General features: G+C 39.2%; 1 protein-coding gene and 1 long non-coding RNA gene across 2 annotated transcripts; one reads left to right on the forward strand and one right to left on the reverse strand.

Annotated features, from left to right (window-relative positions):
* Nucleotides 1-169: 169 nt before the first annotated feature.
* On the reverse strand, nt 170-9,720 carry LOC147335882 (uncharacterized). Its single transcript, XM_086283613.1, has 7 exons — nt 9,632-9,720; nt 2,632-4,604; nt 2,363-2,523; nt 2,053-2,285; nt 1,579-1,705; nt 1,406-1,503; nt 170-1,230 (listed from the first exon to the last, which is right to left on the reverse strand). The coding sequence occupies exons 2-7, from the start codon at nt 4,586-4,588 to the stop codon at nt 1,020-1,022; spliced, it is 2,787 nt and encodes a 928-aa protein (XP_086139739.1). The 5' UTR covers nt 4,589-4,604; nt 9,632-9,720; the 3' UTR covers nt 170-1,019.
* Nucleotides 9,721-13,765: 4,045 nt separating this feature from the next.
* Nucleotides 13,766-15,726, forward strand: LOC147335883 (uncharacterized). Its single transcript, XR_015128614.1, has 3 exons — nt 13,766-13,870; nt 14,036-14,148; nt 15,572-15,726. It is a non-coding gene; the product is annotated as an uncharacterized LOC147335883 (long non-coding RNA).
* The last annotated feature ends 2,627 nt before the right edge of the window (nt 15,727-18,353 follow it).

The following is an 18,353-nucleotide window of genomic DNA, read 5'->3' on the forward strand; positions in this document are numbered from 1 at the left end:
GCGAACGGAAGAAGCACATCTTTCAACTTTTATTTAAAAAAAAAAAAAAAGGAATTTATTTAGCTACTAAACATTAAATTTGCAGTTTTTTACAAAATGAACATGAGATAAAATCTTTAATAAAACATACAAATTCTAATATATTTGGTAAATTCTCAATGACATTCACTTTAATTCAAAATACATGAACAGAAAAGTTGGCATAGTACATAATACTAGTATACAGTTGACATGTTATATATAAATTTTCAAAAATGAAAATGCATACTTAAGCTATGTATTTGCTTCACACAACCAAAATAAAATACATTAAAAAAGGAAAAAGTAGGTTTATCATTTTCCTATCTGGACTAACACTGTCTATAAAAACAGAAGTGGAATAATTTATTCTTAAGTATCGCCAGTGTTACCATTTTTTTCGGTTCAAAAAGATTTTTATTGGGCGCCAGTTTAGCTCAGCGCGTTGTGCAGACGCCCACATGTCATATGGCCGAGAAGGGCCGGCCCGGGTTTTAGTCTGACCCGCGGTCCTTTGCCTCATGTCTTCCCCCTTCTCTCTCTGCTCCTGCTTTCCTGTCGTTTTTCCACTGATCTATCTACTAAAGCCGAAAGTAACAAAGAATTTTTATCACTAACATTTGCAAATACAGCCACCATAATAGCACATTTTAAATTAACTACTAAATATAAAACCATACAAATAACATTACTGACATCTAGTAGTAGTAGCTCCCTTAAAATAACATCTCTCCTTCTATCAGGATTTGGAAAGTGGTCACAATGAACAACAGGTGCAAAACTTTGGCTTATTGTGCAGAACACATTTTGATTTGCTAGTTTGGTTTCGGTGGTGTGCTTATATATACACGCTTGAACAAAATATCCTTCAAAGCTTTGATTAACATCTGTACTTCTAATAATAGTATTTGCTTATATACATTTTCCCTGAATGGTTGTTATGCTGTACAGTCCTTTATGACAGCTTTCATCCTTACTGAATTCAACTTTGTTTAAAGTCACTACTGAGACTCCTGAACTGGGACACTCATAGGTTCGTCTATACTTATAGACATCATTGTAAAGGCGGTACAAATGTCCTTTGTTTCTTCTTTTTGAAACATTTCCTTCTTTCCTTCTAAATTCCAGCCTTTATCCTTGGTAAACTTGTAAACACACCCAAAGAGATCAGGAAATAACACCAATACGTCAATGTGAGGAGCGTCCTCACGACTGTGAACAAGGAAAGTTTTATTAATGAGTAGTAACAAGAGAAGTAAGCTTCCAACTCTGTCATAGTATCAGAAATATTTGTGATTTGTTCATATAGTTACAAGAAATTAACAGATATACACATATAAATATGTGTGTTCATGAATTACATCACTTTTCATTTAGTTTAACTTACTTATGCTCATTGAAATTGCGTATAAAGCGCAGTAATCCCAGTGTGGTTTCAGGGTACGGCTTTCTGCCATCCATCTTCCGAACCAGCTCTTCAGGAAACTGCAACAACAAAACATGGTGATCATGAACTGGACTTTAGGAATACAAAAGTTTGACCTCTCATCTGTAAGTCACCTTATTTTTCCACAGTTTGAAGGAACCATTAGCACATGCTTCTAGTGAACCAATCAGCTTTTCATCAGCCTTTCGACAGTTTGCCACCTCCTCCCTGTTGCCGGTCTCTCTCAAATATTGAAACTGCCTGGAAAAAAAGTTGAAATTATGCTTTATGAGTACAATAACAACAAAAAAACTATGAGGTATATCTTGAATAATAACAGGAGCAGCACAAAAGAGTCTTGCTTAAAAAGACAAGAACAGAAGGGTGGGAAAATAATTTAGTAATTGCTGCCAATGTTAACGTGCCTGTTTGAGTACAAGACAGTTTGACCTCATTTTCCCAACATATAGATTAAGCCAAGTAACAGACTGAAACTCCCCCCCCCACACACACACACAGTTTAGGCTCTCATTATTATACAGCATGTGTCTAGCTTTACTGAAGTGAAACCTGAAATCATAGATTCTGTTACAGCATGACTTCCTTACTTTTCAGAAGTCCAGAAGAAGGGATGGTCCAAGCATTCTTCTACTGTGGGTCTGTCCTTTGGCTCTTTGTTGATCATCCACTCTATGAGATCCTTTGCCACCACATCTTGAACTTGATCCAAACTGTAGTTTCCATGGTAAATGTTTGACTCACATTTAAAGGGTTTAATGTTCAAGTCACCAAATGGATGCTTCCCTCCAGACAGGATATAATAAATCAGCATGCCTGCCACCTTAACAGTAACACATCAGTTTAGGGATTTTTACCAAGGTATCTTTCAGTCAATCAAGTTTGTGTAGCAGACTTTACCTGTATGTCAGTGCTTTTCTTGTATGATGCAGATTCTTCTTCTAAAGTCTCTCGGGCCATCCAGCATCTGGTTCCTGCACTGCGTGTAAGTAAAGTTGTTTGGCCTTTGAGTAAGCGTCTGCTTATGCCAAAATCAGCTAATCTTGCCCTCCCAGTAATATCTGCAGGAGGAATAACATGCAAAACTCATGGAACTAAATCATTAATTTATATTTACCTGACACATGTTTATTTTTTTTGTTTTTCCCTGAATTTCAAACATGTCTCACCAATCAAAACGTTCTGGGGTTTGAGATCTCGGTGAATAATTTCAGGATTTCCACAGTGAAGCACTTTTAGGCTTTCAAGAATTTGTTTTACAAGTTCCTTTAACATCAGTGGGTCATGGTCATCATTCTTGATATGTTCTTCCAGGGTGTATTCACAAAGTTGCAGACAAAGATATCCAAAGTTCTCGTCCTCTGCAGCATCAACATATCGTACGATATAAGGATGATCAAGTTCTGGATGTCGTAGAATTACTTCTTCGTTCTTCAGCACGTCGTAGTTGCTTTTAGACATTCTCTTAATGGCAACTTCTGTGCCGTCCTCTCTCAGCCCCAAGAAGACTTCAGTAGCATCGGTTCCCTTCGCTATTCTGAATTCTGCATCATTCACATAAATGATGCTTCCGATTCTGGATATTTTACTGTCATCTGAGCCAACAAGTTTCTCCAGTTTGTCCTTCCACCTCTTGCTGATTTGAAGCCATTTTTGTTTATCTGATTTTTCAATGATGCTGTAGTCAAAAGGCTTTACATTTGAAGTTGATTCTAAAACAGAAAGCTTTGTTGTTAGTTCAGTTGCTGCAGTGGAAACTTCAGCATTTGGGTCTTCTGTCTTTTTCTTCTTTTTCTTCTTCTTTTTCTTCTTCCTCCCTAAAGTTGAGGCTGTGTTTCCCTCACATTCTGAGTTTGGTTTGCTCAGATATTCTTTCAGACCTCTCACCACCTTTTTCAGACTGTCATCCATTTCCATTTCTACAGATGTCAGTATGTCCTCGGGCACTGAAGTTATGCCCACTGATTTTAAAATATTTGCTGTCTGTTCAACTGACAGCAGGTTTGCGAATATAGCGTACGTGTAAATCCTGATCTTAGTGGAGTGTTGCTCATTTACAAAAGGGGCAACTGTTCTGCATAAGTTCTCTAAAAAGTTGAAGTGCCAGTCCTTTGTGCCTTTTGTTTTCTGTGTTATCACATACAATGTTTGTAGCACTGATTCACAGATGTCCGGTCTCTCTTTTAAGCAAAGCAGTTTCAGTAGTTGTTGAACTATAGCTACTGCATGCTCATTTGTTATGTCTTCCATTGTGCAGAAAACTCGGTTTAAACTATAGACTGCGCTCCCTACATGTGTCTTGGGAATTTTTGAAAGGCGAATGGCTGCACCTGCAATGTATGTATTTACATTTTCAGTTTCCTTCAGCCATTTAATACACGAATGGCCATATTTTTCTGCATCAGGCCCTGAAACAGTAAAGAGAAGTTCAATCATGGTCAGGTGGAACTGAGGATGTTCCAACAGCATGTGGCTGTTAAAATTTCTGAACACATCTTCAGGTTTTTTTTTTTCAAAAAGAGCAATGTCCATACTCAAAAAATGTCTGATTTGGGAACACACTCTATCTCCATTTTCTGCAAGGTGATTAACCATCTGAGATATTTTTTTACTGGTAATAAGCCACTGAAGATCATTCTTGGGCAGCAGTGTCACCAGAGCACCAGCAGAGATGAGTTTTTTCATGATATCCTCCCTGTCTTTAATGGCTGCAATTTGCATTGGTGTGAATATCTGTTGTTGCAGAGGAGTAGGACTCCATCCATCTGGATTAGCTTTTGCTGCAAGCAATAGATCCACAACATCAGGTGCTGCTTTGGAGAGTGAGACATAATGCAAAGGTGTCCAGCAGAATTGAGAAGGCATATTTGGGTCTGCACCCTGATGCAAAAGGTAAGAACATATATTTGTTTTTTTATTTACAACAGCAGCAATCAGTGGGGTTATATAGTCACTATACTCTCTAGAGGGGTAAAGTCCATTAACACTAAAGTCCTTCAGTAATTTCTTGAGGTTTTTGAGGTCATTGTTTGTTATGCACTGGATTATAGGATGTGTTTCTGTTGGTGGGGGGACTGCTGCCCCACTAACAGAAAATGCCTGTTGTAGCTGAGTGATAATTTCCATCTTTTCTTCAGATTACCTGTGAAAGACAAATCACTGAAATTAGCCAAGTAATGAGAAATCTGGTTCCAGTTTAATCTTACGAAAAGACAAAAGAAAGTCAATAAAGTTTGAGTTTAAAGAATATCAACAGTTTGTAAAAGTTTTCAGAAGCGAATACCGTAATTGTCGGGCTATAAGCCGCTACTTTTTCCACAAGCTTTGAACCCTGCGGCTTTTAGTCAGGTGCGGCTTTTCTGTGGATTGTCCATGATTTTTGTCATATCGTAAGACGATTTGTTTTGTTTGTTCCGCTGTTGTACGGCACTACGTTGCCTGGTGGAAGGGCATGTGATCAGACACACAGTATCGGGGTTCAAGAGTGGTGTGTTGGTCACGTGTTGTCCGCCAGACAACATAGTGCCGTACAAGTAGCGCGAAAAACAAACTTCAAAGTAGCGCTACGCGTTCAGCGGGAGTTGTGGATGATGTGCGGCGATAAACTTGCGAAAAGCAAGTTATGCTCAACTCCACCAGTGGAATCTGACAGCGTGGAAAAGTGTGAAAACATCAATGATCACCAACGGATTTCGAAGGGCTGAATGCTGCATGATGGAGAGGACGACACCGCCACGGCCCTTCTGAGGGTGTTCGACTCCGACACTGACAACGAGGATTTCTTTGGTTTTGAAAGTGACAACGAAGGAAAGAAGCGGAGAGTGGATGACGAAGCCACCCTGAGCCTGTTTGTTTCCGACACTGGAGAAGAGGACTTTGGTGGTTTTAGTGGGCAGGAAGATGGTGGTGAATGACTGACTTTTCTTCTTGTTAAAGCTGTGTCGCTGCACCTGAGCCTAAAAGGTAGTCTGAATCTATTTTTCTGGTGTGCTGTAGGTTATTGTTATGTACTACATTTGTTACTCATTTATGAAGCACAGTACATGTTTCGTACTTGTAATTACCGCTACTTGTACATATACCTAAAAGGTTATGCAAATATGTACCCACAACTTGTTTTTCAAAATATTAATAAAAGGGGTGTGTCTCCAAACAGCCATCTCTTTCCTGACAATTCCCTTTGTGCATATTCTCTTACATATGATAAGTCATCATTGAAACACCTGCGGCCTTTAGTCAGGTGCGGCTAATGTATGTACAAAACAGGATTTTCCCCTGATTTTAGCTTGTGCGGCTAATATTCAGGTGCGCTTTGTAGTCCGGGAAATACGGTAATTCTATTTTGGCTACCACATTGGAAGATTCATGTACATAATAATATTTACTTGCCAACACTGACACCCTTAGTTATAATTAATCAATTATATGAATTTTGCTTGTCTTATAATGAGGTAAATCCTCCTAGTAATAAGAAAGTTTTGGGCACAAAATGAAGAAAATCCTGCTTTCACTTTACTTTCAAACTGTATTGAGCAAATATGTCAAATATGAACATTTCTGCATTTATCTTTATTAGTTTCTGAGACAGTCGTGTTCAAAAATTCACTCCAATTTCAATCTGCAAGAAAAATGGCTTGAAAGTGGTTTGGTGGGCCTTTTTAAAAATATGTACAAAGGTAAAATTATCAGCAGAGATGGGCAGTAACGCGTTACTGTAATCTGATTACTTTTTTCAAGTAACGAGTAAAGTAAGGGATTACTATTGCAAAAACGGTAATTAGATTACCGTTACTTTCCCGTAGGAACGCTGCGTTACTGCGTTACTAAAACCGTGATTTTTTGCGAGAATGTCTCACGACAGTGACGTAAGCGAGTGCGCCGTTAGTGACAACAGCTGTGTGCAGATCAACATGTATGAGCGTGCAGCGTTTAAAGCGTGGAAGTACTGACCTTACTTTGAGTTTGATTCCATAAAAAGTGACAAAAACATTAGTGTCCATCGTGCGTGGGAAGAAAACTTCTTTTTACAGCGAAAAAAACCCTAAACTTCCAAGCAAGCACCGAGTGGCAACGACGTAATGGGAAACTCACAGAGAAACTCGCGGATTCTTCAACTGACCGCGGCACACCTGCACCAGGATAAACCTCCGCCTACCGCAGTCCTGCTTTACAGGTGAAAATAGAGCAACAGGACCGCTGAGTCTTTGACTTTATTTATTTTCTGCTGTGTTTTACTTGCATCTATTTGAAAGAGTGAGTGTAAACACAAAAAATATTTTATTTTATGTGCTGGAATGTGCAGAAAATAGGTTTAAATGTTAAACTAATTTATTCAAGTCAAAGAATGTTGCATATAATTATATTTTTGCTTGATGCATAAAGTTAAAAGATTAAAACTGATAAAACAAGTTTAAAAAAAGAGACTTTTCCATTTGATTACATTTTGTATGATGGATTATGTAGAAAAAGTAGAATTGGGCTGAAAGATCTATCGCTTTATCACCTCTTCAGGTTGTAAATCGTGGTTTTAAAAAGTAACTAAATAATTAAGTAATTAATTACTTTTGAAAATAAGTAATCAGTAAAGTAACGGGATTACTTTTTGGGGGAAGTAATCAGTAATTAGTTACTGATTACTTTTTTCAAGTAACTTGACCAACACTGGTTATCAGCAATCCTTGTTTACTAAATATTTAAACTTTGGACCATAAAATCAGAGATGGCGGAGCACAAAATATTCTAAAAGTTATGATGATTTGAGACTGGAGTGACTCAAGTCTTGAAAATGAAAAATAGGCACATAATTAACTTAACTAACTAATTAACGCCAGTATTTTATTCTTTGTGGCCAGGACAATTTATTGATATTTTCGTTTTTGTGGTAAAAGTTGCTCAAGCCAACTGTTTCCCCATGCTATGTACATGTCCAAACATTACCACAGATTTCAATATGTGAAAGAAAGGTCTGGAAGTGTGTCAACAGACCATTTTTAAAATAAATGCATCTTCAAAAGGTATATAACATATCAAGCTAATATTTCACAGCAATCATTATAATGTTCCCATTTTCTACCATAACATATTTATGTAGCTCAGAGATGGTTGATGATGACCCAGCTCACATATATCACAACATTTTTGTTGCTGTGATTAAACAATAACATCGGTGTGGTTTTTTCAATCAAGCATACAGAGCCCACTGTTTCTACTGGTGTTCTAATCATGTTAATAAAATTTCTTTACCCAAAGAAAACTTTTATTATTTTAATTAGTAACATGTGTGTTTATCTACAGTTTTATTCTATGCATTACAGAGAATAAAGTAAAGGTTTGAACAGTGAGGGCTGCAGCAGTACAATTGAAGAAGAGTTATAAAGAAAACAAGACAAGCTAATTAATAAATTATCGTATGTCTTGTTTATGGTTGCAGTGGCAGTCTCCGATGTTTTAGATTCAATGTGTTGGTTAAACAGATGTGTCATAGATTTGCCTTGCATGACCCGCTACAGATAAACAGGAAATCATTGTGTCTGTAATTTCACCAACATTAAAATGTTTGTCTAATGTTCTTGCTGCTGTTATTATTATTATCACACACCTTTCTGTGATGTGGACGAGGATGGTCAGCACTACAACTATTGTACACACTTTGTTATCTGTACTCAGAGTGGCTGTTAGCCCACCTATGCTACGCTGTCAGTGTGACAGTCCAACCAGATTAATGGCTGAAAGGTGCACTTGGATTCATTCTGACCAGATTTCAGATCAGCACTTCTTGTTTGATGTTCAATAGAGACAAAACCTCTGCAGCTTTCAGTGTTTTAATGTACTGCTCTCTTTTGTCTCATCGTTTCCATTTACAATAATGTGAATGTGAGAGTGAATGAATAGTGGCATTGTAAAGCGCTTTGGGTGTCTAGAAAAGCACTATATAAATCCAATCCATTATTATTATTATTATTACACAGCAGTGGGAAATATATTTTCATCACAGTAAAGTGCTGTAACTAAATTTAAGGTTGTAATTCACCCACTGTTATCTTCTTTAATGCCTTGTACTAACATAGTGCAGCCTCGCCTCTGTCAGTGCGCCCCAGGGTGGCTGTGGCTACAATGTAGCATTTACACACTGGCTAGTGTGTAGCCAGTGTGTAAATGTGTGTGTGAATGGGTGGATGACTGGATGTGTAAAGCGCTTTGGGGTCCTTAGGGACTAGAAAAGCGCTATACAAATACAGGCCATTTACAATTTTAACCATTAGAGAAAAAATAGCCTATAAAAATCTTGCCAACTTAACATTATGCATAGCTACTTTCAGCACCATTGATAATTATTTATTTGGACTCTTTTTCTTCAATTGATCTTTCTCAGTTAGCTTCAGTAATTACTTCCTCCAAACCATCAAAATGTCAGAATTTGCAAATTGACGATGATTCATCTCATAAACTAAATGTTATACAATAATATTTGTCACTTTCTGCCAGCTAATTTTGAATAAATCAGTATGCAGGCCTGTGTAGGTCTTAGCATCTCTTATAAATGTGCATTAAACCATTTGTTTTGTTTTATCAGGGTCAATTTATATTTCATTTATGCAGACTAATTTTTTATGACTTTATTTGGGATGGTTTGGTAACTAAACTCGTTCTACCAGCCAGAGTAATCACTGGTGGAATTTAGTAAAAAACAAATAAACAAAAAAAAAAAAAAAACCTTTGATGCAGACATATAGACTACGAGTTATTACACAGCCTATGTATGTACCTAAAACACTCACTTTAACTCCAGCGACTGCGCCCAGTCATGGCGTTTTAGCTAATCATCAGTGCACGAGTTGGACAAAGCAGGAACTCTTACAATTGTGAATAGATTGGCCCATACTGTGACTCCCACACTGTGGAAAAGGAAGGGCAGCGGTGAAGCTCTTTTCCTGAGTAACTCTGACCAGCTGATATTATGGCTGATATGAAGATATTTTTGGAATCTCCGCAACAAAACGCAACCCTCGACGCCAATGAACATAGGGTGTGACCAAAGAGTTAAAAATATTCCGAAGAGGGCTCAAAGCGCACGCTTTCACATGGGTCATTTCATAAAGAAAGCAAAAAGATTATTTTACGATGAAGTTTTAAGATAACTGGTGGAGGATTGTCAGAAAATTTACTTACAGTTTCTAAGAGCGGTGTCTGTTGCTCTGATGAGGCCCACACTTGTCAGGTTACTGGACTTTCTTCACTGTGCCACTGTGCCACTGGACTTTCTTCACTGTATTCCCGGAAATGGGAGAAACCGGAAGAGACTTCCGGTTTCTCCCATTTCCGGGAATACATTCCAAAGTTGTTGGACCGATTCAGGCTAGAGAAATGTATTGCTGGGAGGTGAGTCGAGTCCATCTCAGGTTTGTGGGATGTCTTCGTGTTTTTTTTGGCGGCTTACAGATCACAGTCTACTTCAGGGGAACCTTGGAATTTTGTCTATCCCCGACAGAATTTGTTTGCCCTGCGTCAGGAGCGCGCACTGAGCTGTTTTAGTTCAGAAACACTTCTTATGGTGACTTAGTACTAGAGATGGACCGATCCGATATTACGTATTGGTATCGGTCCGATACTGAGGTGAAAAGGAAGCGATTTGTCCCGTACTTCAGCTTCAGCAAATAGACACAAAGCTGGAGTTATTCTGTGTTTTTGCTGCGCAGTTGCATCTACTTCTCTCATTCTCTCCCCCCCCCCCTTTCCTGTTATTACTTCAAACATGAAACTGATCAATGATCGGCTTTTCTGCCGCTAGTCCCGTCTTTCTTGTTTGTTTATCGCCCACTTTGCACTAGAAAGAGGAGACCAGCGGATAAACAACAGGAAATGTCAGGAAATAGGTGTAACAACTGCATTATGTTGTTGTTATTTGCCATTGAGAAACATTTTTTATGCCTTTACTGTCATGTTATGCTGGAGCAAACACAGCTTCTCATATTCTGCTTTTCACTCTTGTTCTCTCTCTCCCTCTCTCTCTCTGTCTCTCTCTCTCAAAACATGACAGTCAACAGTAAAATTCTTAAAGGTAATGTATTAACACAGTGATCAAAAAATAAAAGATAAAACAGTCCAGTGTCCTATTTGTGTACAAAGTAAAAACACACAGTCCAAGGCCAGAGCCAGCTATGCCACAAAGCCAGTTGCACTCCACACGTTGTTCACTTCCACAGGGGTAGCAGTTGTCCTCTGAGACCCACCACCCCGTAAGTAGATAGCCAGTGATCACTGGCCTCTGCAGCTCAGCTGTCTTTAGGCTGTGGCATATTACAGGCCCTGGTCTGCACAGAGAGACAAAATAACACGGTTCACTATATAATTCACAGCGCACAACCCACCCATCCCAAACATATCAGGTCATCCGAGGTTTCATCACATTACATACCTGCACAGAGAGACAAAATAACACAGCAGTGTTTGTAGTGTGGGCTATAAGTAGACTAGCGTATGAGTGCAGTCAATTACACCTCCCTCCAATTCGTCCAACCCCATTACAGCCATTTGGCTCACTGCAAATGTGACACACACAATCACTCTCAACCCAGTGCAACTTCACACAATAGGAGGACATGACATGAAAGAAACTGTTAGCCCGACACCGACTGAACCGTGGTGGTTTGAGGCCTTTGGGGACCGATCTGAGGTTCAAGAACGACAGCTCCTCTTCGCTTCTTAGCTCCACACTGGCACTCATAGTCCAACTATGAGTCCAACTATGAGCAACTGCAGCAGGGAGCAAGAGGAACAGGTGCATTCGAGTTGAACTCTTTCACAGATGAATTACATATTTGTGGAAGGCTGCTCACAGAATGGAGTCTCACTGAGCCTCGATGTACCAGGTCCAGGGAGAGGTGGAGGTAGTCCTCCCGCCCAAAGAACTGCACACCACATCTGCCGAATCACATCATTTCAGAGGTTACAGACTCACAGTGAAGAAATATCACCAGCATCATGAAAACACTTAAAGTTTACTTTGTTCCTACCTGTTGCAGCTCTTTGTGCTCAATATCTTGAAGCCATTGTGAGCTCTAACTGGACAGATGTAAGGCTTGTCCAAGGCAGCTGCTTCTGCCAGCAGCTTAGAGAACTCACACTGGAGCACGTCCAGAGCACAGACGAGGAACTCGTGGGCATCCTGCACACAGACACACACAGAACAAAACACAGGTCCAGGTGCAAATGTACAAACTAAAGCAGAGATGAGTGTGCTGCGTAGTGCAAAAAGACAGCTGCTTACTTTCTGATCGTCATCGTCAAACTCTGGATGAGACGCAGCAACCGTGTCTTTAAAGGCAGTCAGGACGGAGCTTTTGTGCCAGCTGTCGTTTCTGAAGCGGCTCAATTTGATGTCCACAAACAGCCTGCAAACAGCAGAAGTGAAGAAGACACAAAGTTAGTTTTATAATAAAGGACAAAGTCCATCATTAAATATGTCACCGTTTACAGCACACTGTTATGGAATAATAAGACAAACATTTAAATTGAATAACAATTTAAAATCAAATTACACTGAAAATGTAGTTTATATTTGATATTATTTTAACATTTAGTTCACACACATTTAAAGTGCAAAAAACAAACAAACAAAAAAACTAGGTTTCACTTGTCGCTTTGTATTTTTAACATTAATCTGAAAATAATGAAGGGACACGTCCTACAGTCACAGTTTTATACATTTATTTACACAGGAAAGAATCAATCTGCAGTTTACTTTGCGTTTAGTTTTATGAATATGAAATAATGTTTATTAAATATGTGTAATTTATATGTTTTACAAGTTTACAATACCATTCACTAGAAAAAAAACTGTATGGTTGTACAAATGTAGAACTAAATGGTCGGGACTTTGGCGTTCTTTGGATCTTTGGAAGATGTCGTCCGAGTCAACTACAAATAAAAGCGGTTTAATCTCTGAGTGCATCATTGACCAGGGTTTGGAAAGTGAGCTTCTTAAACAAAACAAGAAAGAGTCACAGTGCAAAATTCCTTCTTAAATCTTTAATTTTACTTTATGTTCTGGGTTTTTTCTTTTTCTTTTATAAGAGTGATGGCATCGATGGGTTTGTCCAGAATATATACAACTCATGACTCAATGTGGACTAAACATTGTCTTACACCAAAGTCCAGCCAGGCAGCCAAACACGGTTCCAGGTCAGGCCCTTCACTCCTACCTTAAAATTTATAATTCATGGCTCACCACCATAAACAGAATTATTAAAGTGTAATTTCTCTTTTCACCTCATGGTGGCAACACCATCTGATCTATGTTGCAACCAATGACTGTATAAACGTTTTATACACTCACACATTACACACAATAGTAAGTCATGTTTAAAATGAACCTGACATAATGATATTCAGCAGCTTCACTGAACTTTTTATAAGAGAGCTCTGATGTAAATACAAATCAATACAAATCATGGAAATTTTGTGTTTAACTAGTTGACAGTTATTAATGAATTATATGGTAAAAAAACATTTTAATGTGAATAAAAACTTAATAAAACTGTTATCATTACTCCTATATCTTGAACATTGTGAAATTTACACAAAAGTAGAACAGCTGTAATTGACTTTTTACTCAATATCAAACACTGAGCCATGCTTGGGCCATGCTACCATTTACATCACACATCAACATATCCTGACACCTTCACTGATTAATTTGCTCCAAGTAATTAGCGGTTAGCTTAATGCTAATGTTACATAAGAAATCCCCTAGACGGGCTAACGTGTTAGCATCGCAGCCGTTTTTCACACAAAACTCTGAACTCTTACACAAAATTATTGCGGGAAAGCTTAAAACAAAGGATAGCAACTACTTACAGGCATGTGCTTGCTTAGGCTCAGCAAGAAAAAAATGACCAAAAAGTGGAAAAGACAACAGTTTATTGCGTATATTGCTCAGTCCTCTGTAATGTCCATATTATTGTTAAGATATACTACTTATTATCTGAAAAATATTAAATGAATATTAAATTAAAAATCTAAAATTTGAATTATTACAAAACTGGACTATGGACTGGTGGCATATTTAACAAACTTGGTGCTGGCTCTAACACTGGATTGACTTCTGCTTCATTTCTATATGCTGTTCCAGTGTCCTAAAAACAGAGTTTTTTTTTCTGCCACCTGCTGCCATGGATCTTGATAAAGCTTAAATATGTGGAATGTTCTTGGACTGTTTAAAGTCATAGGGATGGGCCTCAGTTCCTGTAAAGTAGATCATATCACACCTGTGAAATGAAAGTGAAAGAGCAGCTCACAGACCAGAGGGAAATTACACCAGGACAACATTAAGTATGTAGCGTGTGATTCCCTTGTGTTTTCAGTCTACACCTGTACAGTGAAACAGCTCTTTGTCCTTTCAGCAGACAGGTAAGATCAGCAAAACTACACCATATGATGGTTTATACTTAAGAGATTTTCTATAATATATTAATAACATAACAAGAGGAAACATAGATTTGATTCTTTATTTGTTCATTTCTTTTATTTTCTTTCATTTTCTCTCAAGCTCAAAAGCTGTTTTTATTTCCACAGTGATGGCAGCAGCAGCGTTCAGAAGCAGAGGACTGGCTGGTGTCAGAAACACCAACGTTTTAATCCTCATCTTTCTGCTGTCCCTGGTTTATGTCACAAATTCACTGACAAAAGTAAGAACAAAGTCACTGCTGAATTAATTGTTGCTGAAGGTACTTATTTGCAAATGTAAAACTACAGACATTATGTAAGTCATTATAAGCAAATCAGTTTGAACTGACGCATCCTGTTTTTGCAAATTTCAAAAAATTCAGAAGCGTTTCTTAGATCAACTTAGGAAATCAGAAAAAGCAAAAGCAGCCGGACGGAAGTTCGTTTGGTCAGTTTCATGTCTATTGCATGTGTAACGGAGCGAAGGTGATTTTATTCCCACAGTGTCGTTTTTCTAAAGGAAGGAAACCTTCCTCCAAACGGACAGAGCAGTGGAGCCGCCAAGGGAAAGCACACGATTAAAAAAACTGTAGAATTAAAATATAATTTATTATATTTAAATAGTTAAAAATGTAAGATAAATTAAAACAACCTTGGCCAAGGGATAACACAATAAAAATCAATAAAACACAACATTAAAAGTCCAGTGGCATCCGCCACGATATAAAAGTCCAAACGGTGCAGAAACCAACAGGATTGTCGCCGTCCTGTCGGCCGCTTCATTCTGATGCCAACTAGAAAAAGGAGAGAGGGCCAGCGGCAGTCACCATTCTTAAATTCCACTGGAGGTTCGTCTTAGACGGGATGAATCGGGACTTACCCCAGATGGGCAGAGCTCCTAACTCCGCCCACCACTGTATTGTGCTTCACACGCGTAGCCATAGACTCGCCGTCCCGGGGACATAAGGCGCCATCCCGCTGCCTCTCTATCCCCTGCCGTGGGCCTCTCTCGGCGAGGAGCTACCTCCCGTCAACACCAGCACAGACCTCTCCGCTCAGCTCCGATCACTCCCTCCAGTGCGCGGTCGTCCGCGATCTCTGGTCTCGTTCTCCTTTGCCGCACGCCTTGGCCAGCTGCCTATAGCCGGGCCTCTGTGCCGCTCTGCGCGGCCGTCGCCCACACCGGTTACCATGCCATGTCTCTCCTCCTCTCAAGCCTTCTCTCAAGCTTTTCCTCCCCCCCTGCTCTATGGTCTGCCAGGCCCTCTTATTGGCCTCTCTGGGATCTCTCGCAGGTGTGATCAGTTTACTATCAGGTAGGGGCGGAGTCTTTCCAGGACAATTTGACAGTATAACGAAAACATGCAACAACATAACCACTGCACAAAACATGACCAATACATGCAATATAAAAACTAAGTAAATACACTTCATATTAAAATATTAAAAAGGTAAAACAACAAAACATGCAAAACTTAAATAACTTGTCCTTTTCCACCCCGTGACACATGTTATCAGTCAAATTTGGTGATGCAGGAAACAACAACTGCGTATCAGTGCATTTGCAGTGATGTGATACAGTGCACACTAAGAGAACTGTGACTCGGTCTGACTGTAGAGGTAAATTAGACTTTTTCTAAAAATAAATGTTGTTTTCTTCTTCAGGCAGAATACAAGAAGAAACAAGCAAGTGAACTTGATGAAAAACTACAGTTTTTTCAATCTTTGGAAGAACTAATAAAGACATCATCATTTTTTGATGATTTTCCTGCAATGATGGACGTAGTAAATAGTTTCAGACGCTTTATTGTGAGAACCAGCATCACAATAGGCGGAGAGGAAGAAGAAAAATGGTGAAAATGGGGAAACAAAAGTGGAAAACATGAAAATCATCCTAAAAGTCAATGGAATAAACTTTAAAACTTCCTGTATAATGTCTTTAAAATAAATAATAATATGAAACAAATAATAAGAATAAGAATTATTAAATATGAATGGACTGAGTGGTTTTCTGTAAGAGAAATGACAGCCATATGCCGTTCTCATTGGGAAGCAGCCATTTTTGCAGTTTGCATATTAGACTGGTAATCCAGGTGGTATTAAACTCAAACTTAGAAAAAACTACTTTTTACTAACTTGTGTTAAAAAAACAAAATAGAAACTTGTATTCACATATTGTTATCTTACTGTGTTCCCTTGTGTTTGTGTCTTGGATCGTCTGTTATTTTCCCCCTTCTATTTAACTTCAAATTCTGAACAACAACAATGAGGGCTAGCCCTAAATAATTGTCCTAGTTGAAATAAATTATATCATACTAATTGCTCTGTGTGTACTTTTTTTTTTTTACTCTTTCCTCATCTTCTATCATTCGAATGCATATAGCAGACATGCTTTATAAAAGCATACTATATACTATTTTCTTTCTTCCCTTAAACTGAAAGAATTAGAAGTATGTAACTAGTATAGCAAGTTGAGAGTTACTGAGTCGTACTGTACCAAAAGAAAACAAATATAAGTAGGCACCACACAGTTCTCCCTGTCTGCTTACAGAAACATGATACTAACAAGATAATAATCATTGAAACATTCCATAACTTGTCAGATCTGCTTTTTCTATGTATTATTGCTATAACTGTGCAATTGTTTTTATGTGTATCATACTTGGTATTTGTTATGTACTACCGATTAACCCATATATTCATGCATACAAAGATGTTGGTTTCAAATGGTGATTTGATAAAGGTCTGTTATGTGCATCAAACCCATTTGTCTAAAAGTAACAGTGGAAAATGACCAGCTGATAAAGACATTTTTGCAGATCTGCACTCCCCTGTTTAGTTGCTAAAATACATGAATTCACAATTTTAAACTGACTGAACTAGTCTAACCAGAGAACAGACTCAGTTATCAGTACTGACACCTCTATTACAAAAAGTGCCATCAGAATATATTCATTATAGCTTTTTATCTGCTTGGATTTTAATTGTAATTTTTAATTAAAGGAAATGGCTCAAATAGGTAATATAATCCAAACTTTACTGGCACTTATTAAACACTCAAGGGAAGAGCTTGAAGTAGAAAAACGTGTTTTGTCATGTTATGTCCTAACAATAAATGATGGGCTTCTATTCCTATAAAGCAGACTAGACAAAAACAAAAGACAAAAACAAAAGTGAAAGGGCTGCTCACACGTGTGAGAGGTGGGCTGAGTTAAGTCACATTGCATACAAAGCATTTGCAGCATGTTATCTCATTATGCTTTCATTCTTCGGACGTCGCCCGGATCAACAAGGTCCGCGTCAGGTGTTGAGGAACCAGGGCACCCTGACGAAAAGTGGGCTACTGGAACAAGAAGGCATCGGTGGGCAAGGGACGAAAACAGGGCGTTGTTGGAATGCTACTACGCAAGTAACCCCGGCGGAAGGGGCTACATGAATAGGATGAGGGACCTATGGATTCTTCGATACCCAACATCCACAATGACGGCGAAACAACTAGTAGCTCAGTGTTCCAACATTCGAAAGAAGGGACTGCTCTCACAGCTAGAGATTGACGAGGTACAACACAAATGCTACGGCAAGGAGGAGTCAGGACGCCAGGTCAGGGGGGAGATATCATCACCCCCACCCGAGATTGGGTACATAGCCCCAAGTGCGATAGGAGAAGGATCGTTGAGTGCCAGAGGAACTGACCTGAAAAATAGGATCATGGCCAAGCTTGAAACCTGGATCCCCCGTAGCCGGTTACCAAGATTACGTGAAGTACCCTCAGAAGGTCTGCTAGATGATGTTAATGTAGCACTACGGGCAATACCTACAACCACGATTACCGACACTAACAAGCTGATCTACAATACGGCAGCAGTGATCAGTGAGATGCTTGGCTACAAGTTGAACAGCCACAAGGGGCAGTACCCTCCATGGAGAAGGAGGCTAGAGGGCAAGATCAAAGTAGCACGGAGGGAAGTTAGCCAACTAACGGAGTTGCAGAAAGGTGCGACAAATAAGGTGCCTAAGAAATACAGCAAGCTGTCCATACCTGAGGCCTTGGAAACTGCCAAGCAAAGACTCACAGCCTTGGCCAGCCGCTTGAGGAGGTACACCAGAGAGATAGAAGGCAGGAGAATAAACCAGCTGTTCTCCACAGAACCAGCAAAGGTGTACTCTCAGTGGCAAGGGAACAATAAGAGAATAGCACCACCAAGGCTGGAGACGGAGCAATACTGGAAGAGCATACGGGAGAAGGATGCAACCCATAACGGCAATGCTCAGTGGCTAGAGGATCTGAGGGCAGACCACAGCGACCTCCCTGAACAGGGTCCAGTAACCATCACAGTGGCAGATATCCAAGAAAGGGTCTCCAGTATGAAGAGTTGGACAGCACCAGGGCCCGACATGGTTCACGCCTACTGGCTGAAGAAGCTGACTGCACTCCACGAGCGTCTGG

Source organism: Aulonocara sp. 'chitande type north' Nkhata Bay, linkage group LG3, assembly GCF_057382095.1.
Source record: "Aulonocara sp. 'chitande type north' Nkhata Bay isolate Kocher_YH1m ecotype deep benthic linkage group LG3, A_spYH_male_GT1.1, whole genome shotgun sequence".
Classification (NCBI taxonomy): Eukaryota; Metazoa; Chordata; class Actinopteri; order Cichliformes; family Cichlidae; genus Aulonocara; species Aulonocara sp. 'chitande type north' Nkhata Bay.

Bases quoted from the DNA above. Each gene is read 5' to 3' on its own strand.
- LOC147335882 (XM_086283613.1), bottom strand. From the start codon at position 4,588: ATGGAAATTATCACTCAGCTACAACAGGCATTTTCTGTTAGTGGGGCA. The intron at 2,524-2,631 runs GTGAGACATGTT...TTCCTCCTGCAG, and splicing joins ACCCCAGAACGTTTTGATTG to ATATTACTGGGAGGGCAAGA. The intron at 1,706-2,052 runs GTAAGGAAGTCA...CTTTTTTTCCAG, and splicing joins TTCTTCTGGACTTCTGAAAA to GCAGTTTCAATATTTGAGAG.